Genomic DNA, 24,636 nt, shown 5'->3' with positions numbered 1-24,636 from the left:
AACATTACTCACTGATATTTGGCGGAAGGCAATTCTGGGATCCTCGTGAAGTCAACAGCTGACAGCGATCAACATGCCCTGTGGGACTATGGCTGCAAGAATAAAGAGACAAGGAAGCTCGAATGGAGCAAGAAGAATCCTACACAGAGCCATGGAGCGATAGCAGAACGAGAGAAAGACGCTGGAAGGTTGATATTGTTAAGGGCGACTGTGCCGAACCGGAGACAAGAGACAGGGATGAGAGAGACAGTCTTGCCGGGTGGCGCTACCAGACAGCACCCATGGTGGGCATGGGGCCTCGGTAAGCAGCGCCGAAACCAGGCCACAACGGGGAAACCAAATCTCTGGTCTCTGTACAAGAAGCGTAGCAACTGCCAAGTCGGACAGGCAAAGGGAAGCGAGTGCTCTTGAGAAGGTAAAGCCAAAGAGAGGGATGAACGGTTACGCCCCCGAGTTAAGCAAATATGAAAACAAAAGGGGCTTAACTAAAGAGTGAGACAAGAAGCTGGAGAAGCCAAAAGGGTTATGGCAGGCTGAGAAACCCGATTTCTGGGCATAGGCAAACTCCAAAGAGAGACTGTGCTGAGTTGAGCCAATCGGAGGGCCAGAAGGCTTTCGGGAGTCCTAGAAAAGTAAGTACATTTGGAAAAAAGAGAACACAGAGGGTTCAATTACTCAACTTTAAAGCAAGAACGATCTGAAGGACAGTGTGGAATTGTACTAAGAGAATCATTTCTCCTTTTAAGGATTTGAACCCATCGGATTTGTGTGAAGACTTAAAACATGTTATAAGGAACCTGAAGAGAGGACTTAAAACTTTACTTTGATAAACTATGAAAAACCCATGTTGGACTGACGGGCAGTACTTGTGAGCAACCCAAGTAGTTTGGGCCAGAAGCCGCCCGAGTGGAAAGTCTACTACTCTGGCTAATTTGTATGGTAGGTTTTTCTAATAGTGGTAGGGCCAGATGGAGTTTAGGTTTTGGACAGAGGACTATTTTGATTTGGACAGTTGGCAGGCACTCTTAGTTCGTTTTTAGGCAGGGAAAATCCCCTCATAGCAATAGGGAGAGGTAGGCATTTTCTCTTTATTTGAAACCAAACACTCTTGAAATGTTAATCTCTAGTCAGACTCCTTCTAGTTCACCACAGGACCCCCGGGCACAAACAAAGAGTGCACTTACTTGAAACTTTGTTTATGTGGGTTCTGCAGGAACATACAGTGGATGCCTTCTGTGGAAACAGCAGGCAACCCACTGTTCCATGAAATACTCTATAGACTACTTGTAAGACGAGACAAAGGAAAGGGCAGAGATAGCCTCCTCGGGTATAGGAGCCAATCTCTGTACAAAGGAATACACAGAGGCATGCACGCAGACACCATAAAACACTTTCCAGACACTTGATCCCAAAAGGGAAACGAGAGTTCAGAACAGGAAAGGAGGAACTAGCAATGCTGAAATTGTATCGCAGAACTGGTACAAGATAACTGGAGAACGGAACTGGTACAAGGTAACTGGGGCACGGAATTGGTACAAAGTAACTGGGGCACGGAGCTGGTACAAGGTAACTGGGGCACGGAACTGGTACAAGGTAACTGGGGCACGGAACTGGTACAAGGTAACTGGGGCACGGAACTGGTACAAGGTAACTGGGGCACAGAACTGGTACAAGGTAACTGGGGTACGGAATTGGTACAAAGTAACTGGGGCACGGAACTGGTACAAGGTAGCTGAGTAACGGAACTGGTACAAGGTAGCTGAGGCACGGAACGGGTACAAGGTAACTGAGGCACAGAACTGGTACAAAGTAACTGTGGCAATGAAGTGCTGCAAGATAGCTGAGGCCAGAACCTGGTATGAGGTAAGTGAGCAAGGTACTGGTTCAAGGTAACTGAATCTAGGTAACAAAGACAGACTGAAAACCGGACTCGAAACACAAACTATGAAAGGTAAGTCTGTGTAACACAGGACTAGAACTAAGGGAAAAGGTACAAATCGTGGTAAAGCCTGAGACAAAATAGGCCTGAAAGAGCAAGATAAGGCAGAGCAAGGGACATACAAGGAGGCTGAAGGGAAACAGCACAAGTAACAAAGAATTGGAACTGTAGGGACACATCACATTAAGCAATGGTTGGGAGCTGGAAGTAATCAGCACAACAAACAGGGGTTAATGCCTGCAGGGACACAGCACAAAGGAAAGGAGAAATACACTGGCAGCAAACTGGGGGGGGGTGGGATTGAGCCATCGGGGTAGGCCTGTGGCAATTGGAGCAAGGCAACACAGGAGCAGGGATATTTCACAGGCAAGGCACAAGCAGAATGGTCAGCAAAGCAGAAGGGATCCTAAATGGGTATCCGCTGCATGAGGTTCATAATTCAATGCATGAACAAGAGTGATTGAGGGTGTGACAGCTTATTATAGGCAGTGCTAGCAGGGAGGCAAGCCAGGGTGAAGCTGTATGATTGGGCTGCACGCAAGCAATCGATTGTGTGTTTAATGGACATCCCAGGCTTGCTCTTTGGAAGAGAAGCAAGTGCTGACAAATTCCAGGAGCTTTTGTATAAAAACAAGGCATGCTTGCTGTGGCATTTTGAGTGTTGTAGTCCATTGAAATATGCCCGACTCCTTCCAGTCACTGAAACCAGTGTGCAAGCAACTGAGTCCAAAAGGGTTTCTGCATTGGGCTGTCAGGTTTTTTCCCAGGTGCATCAAGGGAATGGTAGTCCATGTTTCTGGAAATACAGATTCATGGAAGGAAAGATTAGATAGTGATTCAGAGTCCTCTTTGGTGATGGCTGACAATGCCCCCTGGATCTACCAACACTGCCACCCACAGGCAGTGATACAGAGGCTTTACACTGTGTTGTTGTGTTGCTGTGTGATGTTTGTGAGGAATCAGGCTCTCCGCTGAGTACGTTTCTGAGTATTTTGGTTGCTCCATGGACCTATGAGGCACAGAGTATCCATAAGTGGAAACACATGTTATGCATCTTCTCCGTATGTTTGAGTGTTGAGGGTGTGTGAGGTAGTGTATGGGTTAGTGCATTTGCTTTAAGTGTGGGTTTATGTAGAGACGTGCATAATTTTGTGTATGGCAGGTCTGTGCTAGCAGTGTTTCCGGCTTTTCTGTTTTGTCCAGCATAAAGTTGTGTTATGTTGGAAACCGACAATTGTGGAGGAAAAATCATTCCGGACTTGGATTTAGGATACAACAGATATTGAGTCCTGCACAGCACTGCCAGTTGCGACATCACAGAACGAAGGTATCTGCCACCGTTCCTTGCTAACAGCCATCCGTTGTCAATGCATTCGTAGGAATGAGTGCCCATCAAAGATGTCATTCACAGCATGTACGTTTGTGGATAAGGTGAAACCTATGAGCCATTGACTTATGCAAACATTCTTTTGTTAATAGCTTTTACCTATCTGAATAGAACTGTTCCAAATATTGCCATCAGCCCCTTCTCCCACCTGACAAATGTGGGGGAAATTCATCAAATGGTTCATAATTTAAGCGTAGAAAAAAAGGTGCTTTTGGAGCAAGCGAATTTTTTTCCATGGAAAAAAGGTGCTTCCTTTGAACATTGTTATGGGTTAGTAATGTGAGGCTTACAACTGCTTGTAGATTTCTCAAAATATGCCATTTATTATAGTAAATATTTGAAAATGAAGCCTTGCTTGCTCTACTCTATTGGGGAATTCCTTGCCTAGTCTATAAACTAAGGAAACATTCTGCAGCATGGGAAACTGGCCCTCACACTAAACAAACATACTTTGAAACTATATAGCAACACAATATAATAAACAATAAAGATAACATCTGAATGACCTTCTCCTTGCCTGAGTAAGATCCTTTCCCCAGGATGATAAACTCCAAATGTTCATCAAAGGAAAAGAAAAGTCTTGAACCAGCTCGTAATAGTTCCAAGTCAAAGAAAAGGTTCATCAAACCAAAAATCCACTGGTAACAAATCTTTGTTCCTGGATGAAAGATCTCCTTCCAGCTTCCAGAAAAGTAATAGCACCAATGATGAGCCTGGATACGGTAGATTGTCACAGTTCAAAAGACAGTGTAATAGGCTTCAAAGTCAATAATACACAATTCTTTAGCACTTTTTTAGTTACAACTTTACATTGGAATATTTGTCAGGATGCTTCTTTGTGTTGCTGCTTCTATTTTCAGCAACCACACTTCTATTGTTGATATTATGAGAATTGTCACTTTGTCTCGCAGTACGTTGCTACTTCAAACCACTTAAAAGTGGCATCTACTGACAACTTATTGTACCACCGTGATTGAAGTACTACAACCACTGCCCCGTACTTTAAATATTTAGATGGGCTTGAACAAGATACACTTTAACCTCTTCAGGTAGGCAAGGCACTCTTCCTTTCAGTTCATTTCTCAAAAGGGGCAGCCTCTTTGCATCTCCTGTATTCTGCCACAAGAACAACCTACTTCTGCCCATAAGGCTCATTCTTCCTAGCTTCAGCAGTCTTTAGCACCACAGGTTGTATTCTACTTCAGAATATTCTTCACAAGCCATCAGCTCCCCTTCCCCAGCTGTATTCACCCCCTTCTGCCAGTTATCAGCCCAAAGATTTACACAGAAGCCTTGGTGCCACTCTCTTTTTCAGGTAATAATGAAACACTGGAATCTTGGGTCACTTGACTGTTAACAACTTTACAGTGTATTTGGAGGGCTCCTTAACTCAAGACTGGTTTCACTATGAAAAGGGGGTGTCTCTTTGGTTGGGTAATGCTTGTTCTTCTCCTTAATAGTTTAGACTCTGTACGTCTTCGAAATGGAAAGAAGGTTGCTCTGGATTTAGTATAGGATTCAGTCTTTCAAGTGAAAACACAATCGAGTACATGCAACCTTTCTTTAAAGTGAATTTCAAGGTTTAAGGTTGAAGAAAGAATTTCATTCCCAGCTATCTGCAAAGGATTATGTTCTGTCTTTTGGGGATTAAAATTAGGCACACACGACCTCCTTTTAATGTAGTTTTTCACTCTTTGTAAATTCAAGTATTAGAGAATGGTTTGCAAAGCGTTACCTCTTCTCAGTTAGAGACACACAACCACTCCATTACACAGCAACAGTCTTGAATAGTTCAACAATGGTATTCAATGTGCTTTAACTTCTCATGCGAGTGTTAAACATTTCACAGTATGCCTGAGTGCTACATTTCCATTGTTAGTAAGACTTCTAATATAATGAACAGCTTTCACTCGCACAAAGCAATATGCAAGTCACTCAGGAGCTGGCTAAAACTATCGGCAAGGTTCGCATATTTGAATGCTGTGCTTCACTCACCGCTTCAGTGACACTGGTCTTGCAGTTTTCACTGCTCCCCCAACTTCCTCTAATACACCTGCTGCTTCTGTCTCATTGGGCACCCACATCGTTCTCCGGCACAGGTGTCTCTGGTCCGGTTACTTGATTTGGAAGTTGATTTTCCTCCAGAGACCCTCGCTTGCCTTCTGCTTCTAGCCTAAGTCTAGCCTTAGTCTCCTGCACGTTTACAGCTCTGCTCACATGGGGAAAACCTAGCCTCCTGCACCGCAGCCTCTGCACGTCAGGGTTTGGGAGGACAGGACACTCTCGGAACTTGCAGGTGAAATCTGCTGTCTCCACATTCCGGCGTCCTTTCTGTACTCCCACTTCCTCTTGGTTTGTCAGCCTTGTGTTTCTCCTCTACCTTTCCTGCTACAGCCAGCCTCCCTCTACTCCTGGTTTCCTGAGTGGGGCTTTTTTATGCCTCACAGGTTCAATAATTGTCTTCAGGAGTGGGCTATTAGCCTTAATTGCCTGAATACTGCAGTGGCTACTATGCTCAATTGCCTGACTACTACATCTGCATGCCTATTCAGCCCTCTTCTTCGTCTTGGCACCTCTGGGATTCTGGGACTTGTAGTTTCTTCCAACAAAGTTAGGTTTTTCAACTTCTAAATTATTTGAAAGGGTACATTTAATTCCCTTAAGGTTTTTTTTTAACAGCGGGGCTGTTAGCATTAGTTATTTCAGAGGAATATGTTTTAGAGAAGACAACATTTCCATACTCAGTCACATAATACCCTTGGAATTGAGGAAGATATTTAGTTTGTGAAACCAAAAAGGATTTTTCTGTTTTATTGGTATAGTTAACTCCGATGTTATAACCTTAGGGTTCACAACCCTAGATCTTTTATATAAGGTTTAGATGCATTAAAATGGCAACAAGCCATGACCTCTTAAGGTACATTGGGAATAATCTTCATATCAGACGAAAAATACCATGTCTCATCCCACAGATCGCCTCACCACCCTGGGCCCTGCCTCGTCCCAAGTGATACTCCCACAGTGCACCACCACCAGGTTTGGGATTAGGAAGCGTCAGCCTTTCCCTGGCCGCCTGGGAGGAGACTTTAGGCAGGGTTTTAGTGAGGGATCCATAGGATTCTCCACAACAGGCGCAGAGTAAAAACTGCTGGATGGATCTTATCCATAAAAGAAGCCAGGTGGGCACAAATGTGTGTAAATCTGTCCACTAGTTTCTTCGAAATTTTATGAAGGAGGAAATGCTGTTTGATCCAATATAAAATCCATGGTGCATTGCAGCACTGAGGCTTTTTTCAGAAATGAAAAGCCACAATTTATTTTGTATTTTTTGTTTGATTCAAGCCATTTCTCTGATAATCAGCGAGAGCAGAACATACAAAAGTGCTCAAAATGTAATTTGGTGGACGGAAACTGGAGGGTTCACATCAGTGCGCATTGTGAAGGAGGGGGTGCGCATTGTGAAGGAGTTTGACACTTTGCGGAGGGCTAAAGAGGCCTTTTTCAGACAGATTATGTCTGCGGGAAGTGCAGAACAGGGACAAATGAGGGAAAAGTGCTGCTCTGAGAGTGACTGTGGGCAGACTTTCTTCAAGGAGGATGTGGGGTGAACCAAAAAGGAGGAGGGTAAAAATGTATAGTTACAGGGGCTTAAGAAATGTAATTTCAAAGGTGTTTTCATCTTACTGTGAAAAAGAATGTTGCATTCCCGTGAGAATCATTACTGTGGTAATGAATGACCATGCATGTGTTCCTGTGGGAAATCTCCACTGTGAAATCTCATGGAAATGAAAGAAAAATTAAGATTTACGTGAATGGGTGTCGCCACATTACCACAATTGATAGAATGGTGCTAGCACCCGTAGCCAAAAAGGAAAGTGGTAGTTGGCCACAGTCGTTTATTCTAATGGGGGCAAAGTGGCAGTGGCCATGGTCAAAGATCAGTACCCACCGGGGAAGAGTTCTTAACTACCAAAGGGGACCCTGGCTACAGCCGAAGGCCACAGTAAGTGGGCCAGTGTGCGACGTGACATCGGTTGCAGCCAAATTACCCAAAGTGTAGAACATGTGGCTATGGTCTTTTAGTTAATTGGTGAAAAGGGGCCAATGGAAACAGTGGGCCCTGGTTATTTACTACTGAAGGTGGGGTAAGATGTGGCACAGCAAAACTTTTGAAATTCAGTAAAAAAAACTCTAGTTGAGGTGGAGCTGAGGTGAACCAATTTAGCACATCAAAACCTGCAACATTCGGTGGATGTTGGGAGTGAGGACAATTTTAACTCTAACGCCCCTATTTCTCAGCCCCTTAGTAAATAGCTGAGATCACAGTTAATATCAGCATTGACATCAAGCGAGCCTCATGGTTACGGTTGTCATAACCTGCCAAAATACATGGGTTTGGTTGCCGAGGATACTTATCCAGGGCCAGCATGTATGCGGGATTCAGGTGTGATCACACCAACAATCATCACCCTTAGCCACGGTTGTTCACTGGCTGCCATGGTGAGCCTTGGTTAGTAGGGGAGGGGCAGAGTTCTGTGTCAATAATCCCTCCACTCAGGCTCTATTGCATCGCTTTCTCGGATGGGTTTAGGAGGGTGGGCTAGGCTTGGCCAGGAAGGTTAAGGTAAGGAAGTAGAATATGTTGATAACCCAATGCTAAAATCAGCCCCAGTAATTCTGGAGCAGCAGTGCTGGGCTGAATGTGCGTCCTGAGTTGGGTAGTGACATAATCAACTATCCGGGATGACTCATCTAAAGGTGTGCCAATATATATGCACAGGATTTTGGTGGGCTGATTATTTTGCTTGATTGTTGTTGGTAGCAACATAGAAAAAGTTGTGACTGGTTGGTACAAGCAAGCATCACAATATAGCAAGTTGAACACCCCAAGCTCTTTGCTACAGTAAAGAGCTCAAGGCAGCAATGTCATTCTCTGAGATGGTTGGGATTTATTTTGGGATCCCCCTCTTATGACTTTCCTCTCCCCAGAACTTAATACAACTTTCCAGAAGTAATCCAAGTTGGCTACATAAGACTTTTTGGAACCTTTCCTGGGTTCCGCTGGGTAAAGTTATGAGCATCCAAAAGATTCCTGTTCCTACGGTTCAAAGTGGCTCTAAGTTCTCAGAGCTCGGAGTCAGTGGGACGGTGGACCTCAAGGTGAATGTATGCATCCCGCCTGTGTGGGACATTCCATGCCTGTGCTCCGTGCTGCATTAGCCACTTACATTCCCTGCTGCAGATTTAACTTTGGTCTGGGGACTCTTCGCAGAGCCAATGCATGACATATACATAAATGTTTTTGGTCACTTTAAAAACAAAAATGATTTAAATGAATGTTCACCAAGCAAAGCAAATGAATGCGCCTACATGCCAGCTACTTACGCATGTTTGGTGTAAACCCATCCAGCATTTGCCAAATGCAACTTTTGGCGGCATGTTATAACTTTGGCCTCTCAAATGAACTTCATGAAACTTAGCTAAAGAATTTGGACCTTGATGTGTATCTGTAAAGTGCAGCTTCGTCAAACGTCACCAAACGTATTAACATCTGACCATGTGCTCTTCCATGGGGAACTCCAACATAACTGTAACTGCAGAGGCCCTCGCGTGCTCTGTTATATGTCAATTGATTTGGATTCAGCACTGGTTGGATCATGGCTTCAGTGCACCATAGTGATGATTTGCCTTTTCATGTGTATAAGCACGTCTGCATCCCTTTGGCTACGGCCTGTGTACATCAGTAATTGATGTATAAGAGTGTATAATGTGCTATACGTTCCGTAAAGTTACCTCAATGAAGCTGTAGAAGTAATAGTCTGAGTCTTTGATCTTCTCATGCATGCTCAATGAGGCAGGCTTTACATAAGCTATTATTTTAGATCTTAGCATTCAGCTAAAGATCTAATGAGTCAAGACATTGAAATACTATCTGTGACATGCATGGCAGCGACAATGCAGCCAAGAGGAGAAAGATTTGTTTCATACCTAAAGAAAGAAGGTTACACACACACCAAGAATGCGTAAGTGATCCATATAGCAGAACAGGGCTGAGAGACAGTCTGGTAGGTGAGGTGAAATAGTTTTCCGCTCATCCAATATTTAATGCAATGACATTGAACGGGTAGTGGAACCAAGCCACCCCCACGTACTGCCCAGAGAGCAATACATTCCCATTTTGAGGTGGCACTGAAGGGGACCCAAAGGAATTCTTGTGGGTCTACTTGGAAGGGTAATTGTCTCTAGGCTTGATCCTTATGTTGAAGAACAGAAGTATTTGAGTTTGGGCAAGGGCAAGCAAGACACTCTGGATCTGTCCCTACGGTCCTGGGCTAAAAGACTTGTGAAGGATCTGCAGCTGAATGCAGGCTAATAGAATACTTTACATAGAAATGCAGCCGGAATGGAAGCCCAGCAACCAAGAGTGGGCAGGCGGTAGCACAGACTTTGAAGGTAGTCTCAGCAGCTGGTGACAAGCTGTCTGGTTGTTCTGGAGATGACAGAATGGAGAGTTAGGTGGAGCACACCGAAGGGTTTGTTAGTTTTATATTGTTAATGTGCCTTGGTCAAATGTTCAGTACTTTTTAGGTGCTGGGGAGGAAAAATGGCCTTGACACAGAGCCACCATACACAAATAATACAAAGAAAAGAGGATCTAATGATGGAACCCTCCCGACCCACATGTTGTTATTATAGATAACCTAATTTTAGCCTCAAACATCGCATCTTTTACCCCTCATTTCAAGTGGATCTCCTGAAACTTTCAATATACCACACCACTAGCACAATATTACTTACTTAACAATATAATCATTCCAACATGGCCGCCAGGGAGATAGGCTACACAAACTCAGCCTCAATACAACCTAGTCCTTCCTCTATGTTGCTTGTATCCAGAACTGCTTCAGTCCCTCCACGAGGGGCACTTCTCAGGTTCCTAACACTCGCGTCCTAGTTACGGTTGCTATTAGTTACATGTACACGTTAGCCCACCACGCTTAGGATATTCCGACTGGACGGCTCTCTACAAACCAGTAACTCTGGTCTCTGACGATGACGATCACACAAGCTACAGTAAGTTATCTCCTGCATGGATCTATTTACATTCTGGTACATATGTATCGCCTACAAAGCCTTGCACAAACAAGGGTCGGAATTCCCCCAAGGCAAGATTAGCAGGTACCGAACAAGAAGGGACCCAAGATCCAGCAACAACCTACAAATAGAGGCAAAACATTATGAAAAAGGGAAATTTGGTAGAACAGCGTTCTCACGTCTAATTGCTAACCTTTGGAACACCATGCCCAAATAAATTAGAACCACAGAAGACCACATCACCTTCAGGAAATTACTCAAAGACAAGGACAACCGCAAAGGGACACTGTCAGAAATAACATCAGAGACGAACAACTAGAGAGGAGGCAAGATGGGCTGACAAACCACCACCAAGAACCTGAGTATATACCATCAGGCAGCAAACCAAAGTGTCACACCATAAGCTACAACAAACCGACAGACTTGCTAACCCACTTCTCCTTCCTGCTCCTCCAACATAACCAATGCCACTACACTAGACGTTGGGCTTGCCACACTACAAACAAACCAAGAATCAATTCTGTGCTCACACCCACCATCTCTGAGCTTCTGGAAGCAGACCTAGAATGAAAAACCCCACATTGTCCAGAAAATTGTCAACAACGGAAGTACACACCAAGACACCAGATAGTCTTGCAGCTATTGCTGCCCGCAACTCTGGAACCCTCATGGACACTAACCAGTGCGCACAACCACAACCCACCCTGAAACCTCACACCAACACCAGCGCACTCCCGAGGCACCAAGTCTTACCCATACGGTTACAATGCATGGGGGCTCCTGCACCAACTCCCACATGCAAAACGACACTCAGACGCCAGATCCTCCTGGTTCTTAACCTACCATCACTAACCTCCTCAGCCCCCTTTTCTTGCAGAGCCACGTGAGCGCCTGGAGACTGCCCCTGGGTGGTAGCGGTGCCCGGTGCAAATCAACATACCATAGCCCTTTATAGTCGACACACACAACTCTGTTTGAATGTCTCATTATGTAGCATGCACAATAATAGATCATATATTAGAATCTTTTATTGCATGTTTATTCTATATTAACTTGTAACTTGAGTGGCAGTATTCTAAAGTTGCAGCGTTATTTTAAAGTTTTGTTTAAATTCAGTTAATGTACCTGATTGCATTATCCTTATTTTGTTTGGGATTCTTTTCTTTATTTTGTACTGAACAAGTTTGGTAATTGTATGTTTTTGTTTGCAGTTCGTATTTCCAATATGATATAATTTATTCACTGTTTTTTATGCTTTATCCTAGTTGATTACATATATTGACTGCATTTGCAGTACAGACCATTGGCATCAGTAGATCATATTTTAGATCTGCAAGTGCAAGATTACCAAAATGAATGCCTTGCGTTTATACAGAATCCAAGTCTGTGGTTAATCATTCTTTTTCACTCACCCTGTCACTGAGCACGTGCACAATCACGCCATTGGCTTACATTCAATTATGAAAAAATGTGAACTCTTATTTATTTTATTTATTTATTTCATTTGTATAGCGCACCTCCAGAGGAAACTCTGTCTCCTTTGCGCTTTGAGACATTACATTTTAACATTATGTGTTTCGGTTAGTCCCTGATTAAAACAATCCAGTTCGGTCTCAAATTCTAAAAGTTTTTTTTTCCAGTTTTTGAACTAAGCCCAATGGTACTGCTAAGTTCTTGTGATAATTACATGGGTTTTTGACTAGTTTGCTTTGGAAAAAAAACAAATCAACATTTTGCTGGAAAATATTCTAGCAAAAAAAGGTGTTGGCCTAGTAATTTCACCAGTGGCGACATTGGGCTACAGTTTTGATAATTTCACGATTGTGTGCACAATGATGGCTCCACTTCCCCCCGTCCCCGCACTGTACTCCCCCCAAATTCAGGTCTTACAAATGTTATTAAGCAGATCTGGAACTAGGTTTCATCCATCCAGAAGGCGCCCCTTTTTCATCAGCTTTTCTGTAGCTATTCGACTGCTCCTCAAAACGTTGTCAAAGTACAGATTTACATTAACACAGTAGGACCACTATATATCCTAAGGCAACAGCTCCCTCTAGTGGTGACAACAGGGGAAGCCACTGCATCAGAGAAACATACATCTGGCCTTTTATTCGATTGTTAGATGGTTGGGTCGGGTCTTGAAGCCAGATAATTTTATTTATTTTAGGAGAATATTGGGTGGACTGTTTGAACCATACGAAGTGTGAGAAACACCCTTGAGCAACAAACAGAAATCTCAGGGTTTTCCAACACTAGAAATACAATAATTTAGAAGACACAACTATGAAGACAAAGGTTCTTCTTAAAATAATCGCCAGAACAAGGTCCCAATTCTGACAGTCTTGGTTCGAAAGAGAACCAAGAGAAACTTGGGTGAAAGATTAGATCCTTTTTCCCTCTGGTGCTAGATTCCAGCGAATCATGCTTGTACGTTCTCTTTGACATTGTATGGTTCTATCAAAGAGAACAAGATGGCCGGAACTTCTAAGTCAGAAAAAGGGCAAACACTTTGAAATTCTGCTTCTCAATGAGAATGTTCAATTGAATGTAAGTCTTTGTTATATGCTTTAATTCATTGTTTACAACTTATTTATTAAAAAATATATGGCATTTTTTTTTTTTTACCGTTAGTTACATTATTACAAGTTATGAAATCGCTCACCTAATGCTAATTTATTTAATTTACAATGGTTTTGTTCCACTGAATGTCCGTGTTTTTAACTTACGTAGGTTTCCCACAGGCATGCAGACAGGCTTTGAGTTAACCAAAAAGCTGTGTTTAGAAATTTGGCTTACCTGTAGAAAAAAGACTGTGACAGTGGCAGACTTTTTTATATCATTCAGTAGAGGGTTGTAATACAAGTGTGTCGCACTTTACTGTAAAACTCTCTCTTAATACAGGAAAGTGAAGATGCAGTCAAATCTCTCGCAAAAGAAAAGGACCTTCTGGAGCGAGAAAAGTGGGAGTTGCGGCGCCAGTCCAAAGAGGCAACCGACCACGCCAGCTCCCTCCGCTCCCAGCTAGACCTTAAAGACAACAGGATTAAGGAGTTGGAAGCCGAGCTAGCCATGGTAAGACAGTTACTTTCTGACCGATCCCTGATCCTTGTTCAGAATTGATTTTTTTAGGTAATATCTTGAAACGATGTAATGCAATACTGGTGGAAATTGGTTAGGCCTTTGATGGCAGTAAGTGTAGTGGTAACCAGTTAGCACAGTAGTTGCGCTAGGAAACAACTCACATCATGTTTTGGTATTTATTCAAGTTTATTTGGGGTTATACATTTAGGTAGCATGTGCTGTAAGCCAGCATAGACCTGTTGGTGGCACGTGCTTATGTTTCACCATTCATCGGACTTTGTCGAGGCATTACATCATGCGTAAACGATTTTGAACATACATTAATTTCTGACCGAAATATATAAAACATCCTGTATATACAGTATAGGTGTGCTTCTGACTGAAACGTATACAAATCCAGTGTATACAATAAAAGTGTTTTTTTTTTATTTACAGGTTGGTCTGTTTAGTACATCTCTTAATACTTTGAGTGCTATGACTTTTCTGTGACATAGCATAGGTTTGTTGCATAGATTTACACTTGGGGCATGCATTCTAAGATTAGTGAACAATCATTTTAGTTGCAGTCATGTATCCAGATATATACTGGATTTTTATATATTTCGGTCAGAAATTAATGCATGTTCAAAATCGATGCAATGCCTTGACGAAGCCCGATGAAGGGTAAAACATAAGCATTTGCCACCAACCGGTCTATGTTGGCTTACAGCACCTACTACCTAAACTTAGACCCCCAAATAAACTTGAATAAATACCAACACATTTTGTGACTTGTTTCCTAGCGCAACTACTGTACTAGCTGGGGGGCTGCACACATCTCTTAATTGCGCCACAATTGTATTTCACAGTTTTGGACACTTAGTCATAAAATAGAAAAAATAGTTTATTGATGGCCCTTATTGATTACACGTGTTTCGGCACACTCCTAGTGCCTTCCTCAGATCAGGGCAATGTCTGTTTACTAAGTATTAATGATACAACATAAAATTAGAAATTTAGCAAATCATAAACGTTACAATTACAGAGGAGCACAAAGCATATTTGATTCAAATGTTTCGCAAATTCCCCAAAACAAAAAATAAAAAATAAAGAATAAAAATACATGACAAATTGAGACATTCATTTATAAACATAAGCAACATGGATTAAATGCATAGACCCATTTTTAAACCAAACCAAAATAGTTGAGACATACCAGTCAGAAGTCGAAAAATCAATTGGAGGAGTATGAAGGTGGGAGTGAGGGGTAGTTGAAAATATAAGGAAAAGAAGAAAAAAGAAGAAATGGGAATATTTGAGTCAATAGTCGAAATCACAGAGTTGCATTGATTAACTTATTGGAAAGGTCCCAAATGGGTAAATCTAGCTTACCCATCCACTGATTTAACCGCTACAAATAACGTGATTGGTGGCTGAGTCCCATCAGACGATAGTACGATCTGAACGGTCTTCATGTTGTTACCCAAGTAAAATCACATTTTATCATTGTGTGCATTAACGATATAGAGCTTATGCTATGAAAGCTGTCAGCCATGTTTTAGTGGTGAGGACCTAATTATCTATGGCAAGTTTGTGCGTGTTCTTATGCCATTTTAAATTAAAATGAAACAGTCCTATGCTGGAGTGTGTGCTCCATTAATTATGGTCTCTCTCCAAACTTGTTACATATGGATCTAGTCCGATATCACACCCCGAGGAGTGTTATCTCCTCCAGGTGCATGCTGGGAGAAGTAGTCCCTCTGAATTTCTACGACATATGGGGTATTTATGTTCGATGTAGGAATAGACTTGCCTCCCAAGATGATACTTAAAAGTAAGAAGGTTTCGCGGGTGTTATCCCCAGGCCCGCCCTGTCATAGAAATTCAGAGGGACTACTTCTCCCAGCATGCACCTGGAGGAGATAACACTAACTTGCCATAGATAATTAGGTCCTCACCACTAAAACATGGCTGACAGCTTTCATAGCACGGAAACAGAAGTAGGACCATATACCAATACCATGGTAACATCTAATATTCAAATAACATAGAATGGCGTCCGCCATCTTAGGAACCCGACGCGTGATGCAGTAATATTGAACTTGTCAGGTAAGCCCTAGGGGTCTGCTAAGCCCACACAATAACGCACCAATCAACAAAGGGTCCGCGTTCCAAACTTCAGTTGATATCTTTACCCGCATAAGCTCTATATCGTTAATGCACACAATGATAAAATGTGATTTTACTTGGGTAACAACATGAAGACCGTTCAGATCGTACTATCGTGCGGAAACGCTACATTGGAATGGGAGCCAGTTTAGATATCTTGAAGGGAAACCAATGTTAATGTTAGGCGAAATACGTACTTGAGGAATTTGTACACACGAATGCATGTTTGAATAGAATAATAATGTATGAATACAGCGCAGTGACTCGGATGTTTCACTTCGGTTCCCTTAGAAAACGTTTGGAGTCTGATGGGACTCAGCCACCAATCACGTTATTTGTAGCGGTTAAATCAGTGGATGGGTAAGCTAGATTTACCCATTTGGGACCTTTCCAATAAGTTAATCAATGCAACTCCGTGATTTCGACTATTGACTCAAATATTCCCATTTCTTCTTTTTTCTTCTTTTCCTTATATTTTCAACTACCCCTCACTCCCACCTCCATACTCCTCCAATTGATTTTTCGACTTCTGACTGGTATGTCTCAACTATTTTGGTTTGGTTTACAAATGGGTCTATGCATTTAATCCATGTTGCTTATGTTTATAAATGAATGTCTCAATTTGTCATGTATTTTTATTCTTTATTTTTTATTTTTTGTTTTGGGGAATTTGCGAAACATTTGAATCAAATATGCTTTGTGCTCCTCTGTAATTGTAACGTTTATGATTTTCTATTTGCTAAATTTCTAATATTATGTTGTATCATTAATACTTAGTAAACAGACATTGCCCTGATCTGAGGAAGGCACTAGGAGTGTGCCGAAACACGTGTAATCAATAAGGGCCATCAATAAACTATTTTTTCTATTTTATGACTAAGTGTCCAAAACTGTGAAATACAATTGTGGCGCAATTAAGAGATGTGTGCAGCCCCCGAGTTCTTTTTACAATCGGAGTGGGGGAACTCTTTGTCTCCGGTTTTCCTGCACACACCATTGCGACACCACCGAATTTGGTGCATAGATCTTAAGTCGCGGAGGTCTAAGAGTGATTTACCCCAAAAAGTTCCCTACAACAAATTATACTGTACTAGCTGGTTACCACTACACTTACCTACCCCCAGGCTGACTAAAAGTGAATACCAGTCACAGTGAGACCATTGCAGCAAGGATACCAATCCAAACTCGTATATCCCAATGTATGGCGCGCAGTGTGGCGCACAGGCACTATATTCACTTTACCCCCAAATACCCGTTGATGACAGTAAGACTGGGTGCTTACACTTTCATTGTTCCCGTTTAAACGTTCAGGCCTTTTCCGGTTTTTGAATGCCATCTCACTTTGAAGGAATTTTGGAGCCCATAATAAAACATGTTCACTGCAGTTTATCAAATAAATAGCAAGCCGTGCGGTTAGATCATTTGGATCATGGTCGCTTTACCATAGCATTCTTTTTGCTATGTACCCTATGCCCCCCCCTTTCTTTAAACATTTTTAACCTGCGGTAAGGTTACCACAAACAGAATTCTGTGGCAAATTCATGTGGTACCCTGCAATTTCTGCATGTATTTTCCACCTGCAAAAACCTTCTCTAGTTTTATTTGGATTGGAATTGTGTATGTTTTGCTCTTCAACGCAAAGTAATGTTCTCAGTGCGATGTCTATGCAACTCAGTGGCGTTGCTAGGGTGGGCCTTATGGGGATATAGCCCCGGATCTTTTGGTTGTAGCCCCGTATAGAAGTTCAGGGGCTACAACCAAAAGGCTAACTAGCCCTGAGTCCCGACAGACCCGACATTAGCGTAGCCCCAGATCTTTCCCAGACCTAGCAACACCCCTGTTGCAACTTCTAGAATTTTAATTTCTTATTTTTTTGGGCACATTAGAAATCCTTCTTTGTGTGAATTTGACATGGCACCCTTAGGACCAGTCTGTTCACAACCGGCCTTGCCTCGGGCAAGGGTTCATACAAGATCCAGGATGATCGTTTCCCTCCAGAAATGCCTTCACTTCCAGGTGCTCGGTGTAGCTCTTTAAGGTCACGGCTCCCTCAAAGCTTTACCACCCTCTTCATTTTGCATAGATCTTTTAGGATGAGCCCCTCCTTTGCATTGCCGCTCGAGGCTTTGATTGGTTAAGCCAGTGCTTAATCATTAAGGAAGGATATTGTATGGCACAATCCCTATAACTTTGTATCAATCATAAAAACTAATTTTCCCAGGAAGGAGACTGTGGTCCATGGTAAAGCAGCATGAACTAGTCTAGTGGTTGTCTGTGTCTGTGGGTGGAGTGCTATCCTGCCCTCTGAAGTCGTTGATCAGGATGGGCAAGCTTTTGTTGGGGGTGGGGGAAACGGGGGTTAGGGTCAAAACATCTGCTTTGAGTAGGCCACTAAGCCTCTGCCAAGCGAGATAATTTGAAATCCAGATTTGAATTTGCAAATCGTATGCTATCCTAATGCATAGTGTGGCAATTAAAATGAATATGAGGCCAGGAAGGTATTGGGGTCCCGGGGTACTTAAGCAGGCAGAGACATGGGCTGGCGTATTGAGCCTGACGGTCTCTTTATGTCATCAGTTTGTATCCATTTATATATAGATATTCACTGAAAAAAACGTTTGTTAAGGGACATTTAAGGTGGTCGGATTCAACGCAATAAAACCCTTGAAATTCAGCGGATGAGGGAAGGGATGATCATCTTAACTTGGTGTCCCCCGTTGATGACCCGTAGGATCTAATGATGCGCTATTTATATCGTGCTCAGGCCTAAGTGCTTTCCATAGAACATATGTACATACAATATCACCCAACCGGAGTGGGTACTCATTTATCGGCCTCTGAAGGATGAAAGATTGAGTTTGCCATGCCGGGATTCGAACCCGATTCCTGCAGATCACATACAGATCACAGCAGAGAGCACTCAACCCACTAAGCTATCTGACCAGCCTCTAATTTTGTATGCCATTGTGAATCCCATCTGTTATGTATGGGTTCATAGTCATAATGTCGAATTCAATAATTTCGAAAGTCAAAAAGTCGAATCCAAAAAGTCGAAAACAAAAATGTTGAATTTTTTTTTTTGGTTGCTTTTTTTTCGAAATGGGGGGGTTTCCCCCCAAACCCTCTTTTTTATTTTATTTTTTTGTTTTACCCCTTTTTTTTACCACCGGAACCCAAAAATAATATATAAATAAAAAAATAAAAAATTCGACATTTTTGTGTTCGACTTTTTGGATTCGACTTTTTTTTAATTCGACTAATTTCATTCGACATTATGACTGGACACCTTATGTATGTGCTCATGGACTTTCCAACAGGTGGATGCCAAGTTAAGACGATCATCATTTCCCACATCTGCTGAATTTCAAGCGCTTTGTTGCGTTAAATCCGATCACCTTAACTGTCCCTTGCAGTTTTTTTCAATTAATTTCAAGGGTCTTGTTAAACCATAGTTTATTCAAGGGCCATGGCCTTTGGTCGTGGCCACACTACATGTACATGTTCCACCTATAGCTTGCCTTGGGGCCATAGCCATAGCCTTCGGCCCTGGCCAGTGAGCACGGCCGTCAGCTGTGCACATTGTATATTTTAAAATACTAGATTTCCTTCAAGCCCACTAGTCATAGCCTTCAGCCATGGCCACTGTCAATGTTGCACCAATAGGTTTCTTTGGGACCCACTAGCTATGGCCTGCTTCTTTGGAGCCGACTAGCCATTGGCCGTATCCACTGTACATGTTGCACCAATAGATTTCTTTGGGGCCCACTAGCTATGGTCGGCTTCTTTGGAGCCGACTAGCCATCGGCCGTATCCTCTGTACATGTTGCACCAATAGATTTCTTTGGGGCCCACCAGCCATGGCCACTACACATGGTGCAGCAATAGATTCCTTTGGGGCCCACCAGCCATGGCCACTACACATGGTGCAGCAATAGATTTCTTTGGGGCCCACCAGCCATGGCCACTACACATGGTACAGCAATAGGTTTCTTTGGGGCCCACCAGCCATGGCCACTACACATGGTGCAGCAGTAGGTTTCTTTGGGGCCCACCAGCCATGGCCACTACACATGGTGCAGCAATAGGTTTCTTTGGGGCTGGGCCCACCAGCCATGGCCACTACACATGGTGCAGCAATAGATTTCTTTGGGGCCCACCAGCCATGGCCACTACACATGTTGCAGCAATAGGTTTCTTTGGGGCCTACCAGCCATGGCCACTACACATGGTGCAGCAATAGGTTTCTTTGGGGCCCACCAGCCATGGCCACTACACATGGTGCAGCAATAGATTTCTTTGGGGCCCACCAGCCATGGCCACTACACATGTTGCAGCAATATGTTTCTTTGGGGCCCAGCAGCCATGGCCACTACACATGGTGCAGCAATAGGTTTCTTTGGGGCCCACCAGCCATGGCCACTACACATGGTGCAGCCATAGATTTCTTTGGGGCCCACCAGCCATGGCCACTACACATGGTGCAGCAATAGGTTTCTTTGGGGCCCACCAGCCATGGCCACTACACATGGTGCAGCAATAGGTTTCTTTGGGGCCCACCAGCCATGGCCACTGCACATGGTGCAGCAATAGGTTTCTTTGGGGCCCACCAGCCATGGCCACTACACATGGTGCAGCAATAGGTTTCTTTGGGGCCCACCAGCCATGGCCACTACACATGTTGCAGCAATAGGTTTCTTTGGGGCCCTCTAGCCATGACCTTCAATGTGGCCACTGTACACGTTGCACCAATAGGTTCATTTGGGCCCACTGGGTATCAAAAATATAAAATTCCACTCTCTTCCAATTCCTGCGGGATTCCCCTGATGATGAAAAGGAACTGCAAATACAGCGGCAATGAACTACCCATGCCCGTGGTATTCCCGCAGTAACGTTGAAACGCTCAAAAATAAAAGAAATCTTCTCTGCCTTCTCAGGCACTCACCAGGTGCCCCCGCCACTTTCCATGCCCCCTAACCCCCAACTCCCCTCAGCTGCCAGTTACCTCCATGGCCCTCTCCCATTACCCCCTTTTGCTCTTTGCTTCGCGTGACACATTTTCTTTTCCGAGCACGTCTTGTGTTATTACCACAGGAATTTTGTGAGATTCCCCAGATAATCCAAAATTGTTTGAACTCTGCCTCCCCCAACCACCCCTAACTCTCCAGGTTCACATGGTATCCTCTTTTCCCCTACCCACCTCTAGCCTAATGCAATGTCAATCTTTTTCCTCCTTCAAATAGCTTTTTAAGCACTTTCATTTTTGGCTCCCCCGCGTATTACCGCTGTAACCAGTGACATCAAACAAAAAAAATGGAAGATTTTCATTTTTGAAAAGTCTCTCTGCTGCAAAGCACCATGGGAGACATAGCTATATTTTTGGGAGAAAGCAGCACCCTACTCCCCATCAAATATTTTAAAACCTACTGGACGGAATAACCCCAAACCTCTTCCGGAAATTAAGTCAACGCTTTGTGCCCATGTTGTTTATTTGGGACAATTCACTGCAGCGGTCCTTGTGCTTTGGCTTGAAAACATTTGGACTTTTTCTCTATTGGAAAATGAATGGGATTAAGCCGTAAACAGCCTTTTTTTGCTTTATTAATAACGTTTTCATTTCCTAACAAATCTTTCCCATAATGTCCAGCTTGGGGCAGCCATGACAAACTTTTTGTTTGGGAAATTTCATCCATATCCGTCCACCAAGTCAAAAGCTATTAGCAAAATAATTTTTGGATTGCCTATGGCCCATGTAACTCACTTTAACATTGCTGCCCTATCATATATATATATATATGTTAACCATGTAGCAAGCAATAGATCATTTTATATATGATATAGATTTTATTAGTGCACTAATAAAATCTCTTGGCAAGCGGTGAACCGGCAGAGGACAAGTTAATGGAAAGGATTATTGGGAATTATTATGATGTCTTAGAGGACGCTTCTTCCAAGTGCTTTACTTGGCCATTTTTTTTCTTCAATGAATGTTACCAATCACAATTGGAAATCATGGCTGACGGGTGTAAAGGGAAGAGTCGGACTTGGCAGGGGTACACAGCCAGTTGTTGAGGCCTGGTAAGGAAGATTTAACACTGACATTTCAGAGACTCTTTTATTTGAGTAGGACTTCAACTTTTTACACAATAGACAGTTGAATGCACTGTCCCTTTGCTGCCTTGAGTCTCCTCATGTAGTTGCTGGTATCCCACATATGTCCTTATGGGGTTGTCGCCCAGTTGCGGGAGGAGCGCCGCGCGCGACTGCTCTCTCCCAGCCCCTTGCCTCTCTTCTCTCATCCACACTGGCCACACATGTTGTGGTGTCCGTTGCCATATCTTAAGGGTTTTTGCCCGGTTCTATGTAGAGTCGAAAAATCTTTCCTGACAAAAATGTAAACTGGAGAATGCCTTCAGGGAAACCTTTTCTGGTGTATTTCACGTCTTGAATGATTTTTTTAAAAATATTTTTTTAAGTGAGAAAACGCAAGGAATTTCTGTTGAAATTCTGTCGAATGGTCTCCGGTAATTTGTGTCATTTTTTAACTCCTCATTTTCATGATTTTCTTCTTTAAGTGTTGTATATGTCATTCTATCCCTCTCTTTCTCGCTCTCTTATTTCCTATCCCCACCTTACTTTATTTTTTTTCCCCACAATCATTCGTTTTTCTAGTAAGCATCTCCCTCTAGTGCTTTCAGCTGGTATTGCACCTTCTCGCTTGATGTATTTTATTCTTGCTGCCAATTTGATTAGAAACTCAGTTCTTTATATTTTTTTACTTTTGTTTTTTTAGGTCATGTTGGTGACCTCGACTTTTTGCTTTGACATGACATAATGCCATTTTCCTCATATTCTTTCTCACAACGGAGAAAATAAGGAAGTCCACGCTAATTAAGCTAGTCCGTCAGTCCCATGATAATTAGAAACCATCGAGCAGTTAGGAGAAGCACATTACATATCCGGCTTTGTACATTCACACCATAGTTGCTCGATCCATATATAAAGTGCTCACTTGTGAAAGTGCATAGATGGTGTCAAATTACACCATTGCATCGGTAAAGTGCCAGACTCAAAAGTGCTCAGGTGCCACCAAATAAAACCAGACATCAGTCCAGACACTTGACTCACAACCTGAACAGTTTGTTCCATGTTGTGCTTTCGTGCATAAAGTGCCCTGTTTAAGAAGTGCCTTTGATGTCCGTGCCGCTGACATCGTTCCAGCCTCCTGTTTAAACAGTAACTCGGTTTAAAATTCAAAAGTCTGCTTAAAAAAAAGGACAATAGATATTTTACGGATATGCTTCTGCAATGGCCCAAAAAAAAACTGCATTACTGGCTCAGGACACAGCAGATCCAGTGGTCGAAGTATATGTTTGGAAGGAGTGGAGCTATGTTCCCTGCTGGCCTGCCCCGCTCCACACAAACCCCATCGCCATGCACAGTACAAACCCACAAACAAATGCGTCTGCTGTTTAAGGGAACGTTCAGTGGAGCGCACCGAAGTGCAAGTGTCAACTGCTTCCTACACATTTATTCTATAAGGAAATCCTTCTGGAACAGGTTCATTTTCAAATAAAAGCATAGGAACAGTTAACACATAGTTCAAAAAAGTAGGAGAGCACTGCTCCCGCCCACTTGGACCACTGAGCAGAGCCACACATTTCATGGGAATTTTACTGCCTAACTAACGGGAGCAGTAACTTTCAAGCAGTTAAAATGCATCAGCGGAATTAAGATTGGCCGAATCGCCATTTCCCCTGAAGGCTATCTCGAACAGGCCACTATGTTCAACTCGCTGCCTGTCGGGAGTAGCGCTTGCCCTAATCGTGCATTCCTGGGGCGAGGCAGGAAGAGGAGGGGCGGACTCAGAAGAGGAAATGCAAAAGACCGGGTCTTATTTGAGATAGTTACCTGGAACAGGAGGGTGGGGTTGCGGTTTGCGGATGGATGCAATGGAGCCTTGTGGGAAATCCGGGATTGAGGGGTGTCCCCTGCACAAGGTGCATTTGGGGGGGAGGCGCTGATGAGTGGGGTCAGCGGAAGAGGCGGGCTGAAGGAAGTGGGGGAACAAAATGGGATTTCCTGCAGCACCAAACCCAGATCCAAGTACCTGGGCTTTAGCACAACAGGCCTGCAGAGAATTTGCGTGGACTCCATGCTCTTTAACAAACGGGGTGTAGTCTAGGTATGGTTGCCACCCAAGCCATGTTTGTTGGTCTCCTAGTCTGGAGCAACTCCTTGCGTTACTGGTAAAATCGAGTGTCTCCATATATTTTCCCAAGTCTCTTGTCTCCATTTAGACTCATGAGGTCATGTATGCAAGTCCATGATGCAACCTTTGAGTGCACTGTACTTAAGCGGTGTACCGCCTGCTCCCACCAAATCACAATCCCAGGGAAAAAAGGCCACATGCCTTTCTCCGTGAATGGTCCCCTCCCTCTGTTTCCAGCTAATGCTCCTCAACACCCATCAAGGCCACCCCGGATAAGGAAAGGGGGGGGCTGCATCTGCCTTTACAGCAAGCTTATTAATGAATGTTTCCTTCAAAATAATAGCCCTTAGCACCCTGGATGCTACCTCGGGAGCCTATGGTCATAAAGTGGATGGGTGGGCGGGCAGTACTGGCTTGTACAGGCTGGCCCCTTTGGGCTTTATCACACAACTATGATCGAAATGCTAATCACTCCACACTCCACGCGGGGAAGCCAGAAGCTATATCTGGCATTTGGCGTGGTTGGGGCAGTTTGAGACTCCATTTTAGGAATTAATCCTTCTGGAGGCCACTCTTCCATTGCTATAGGTTTGCAGCAGCGCTTGCTTTCATGAACTTGCACTCAGGAAGTCCATCTCTTCTTTTCAGAATGGGTCATAGGCTTCTTGAACTGGACTTCTCTTGAGTGATTAAGATTCACAGAACATATTGGCGCAGAACTGGACCAACGCCCAGGGGAGTTTCTAGGTCTGGAAAAGACCCGGGGCTAAGCTGATG

At 43.3% G+C, this 24,636-nt stretch overlaps 1 protein-coding gene across 6 annotated transcripts in view; it reads left to right on the top strand.

Moving 5' to 3' along the window:
* Positions 1 to 24,636, top strand: part of KAZN (kazrin, periplakin interacting protein) — a 1,355,161-nt gene that overhangs the window by 995,025 nt on the left and 335,500 nt on the right. For all 6 annotated transcript variants that reach the window (XM_069610894.1, XM_069610896.1, XM_069610895.1 and 3 more), the window contains one exon: positions 13,323 to 13,493. In XM_069610894.1, coding sequence (XP_069466995.1) covers positions 13,323 to 13,493 — 171 coding nt within the window. The remainder of the gene's footprint in view (positions 1 to 13,322; positions 13,494 to 24,636) is intronic.

Source organism: Ambystoma mexicanum, chromosome 8, assembly GCF_040938575.1.
Source record: "Ambystoma mexicanum isolate Mex_15411 chromosome 8, UKY_AmexF1_1, whole genome shotgun sequence".
Lineage (NCBI taxonomy): Eukaryota > Metazoa > Chordata > Amphibia > Caudata > Ambystomatidae > Ambystoma > Ambystoma mexicanum.
This window is presented reverse-complemented; position numbering and strand designations above follow the sequence as displayed.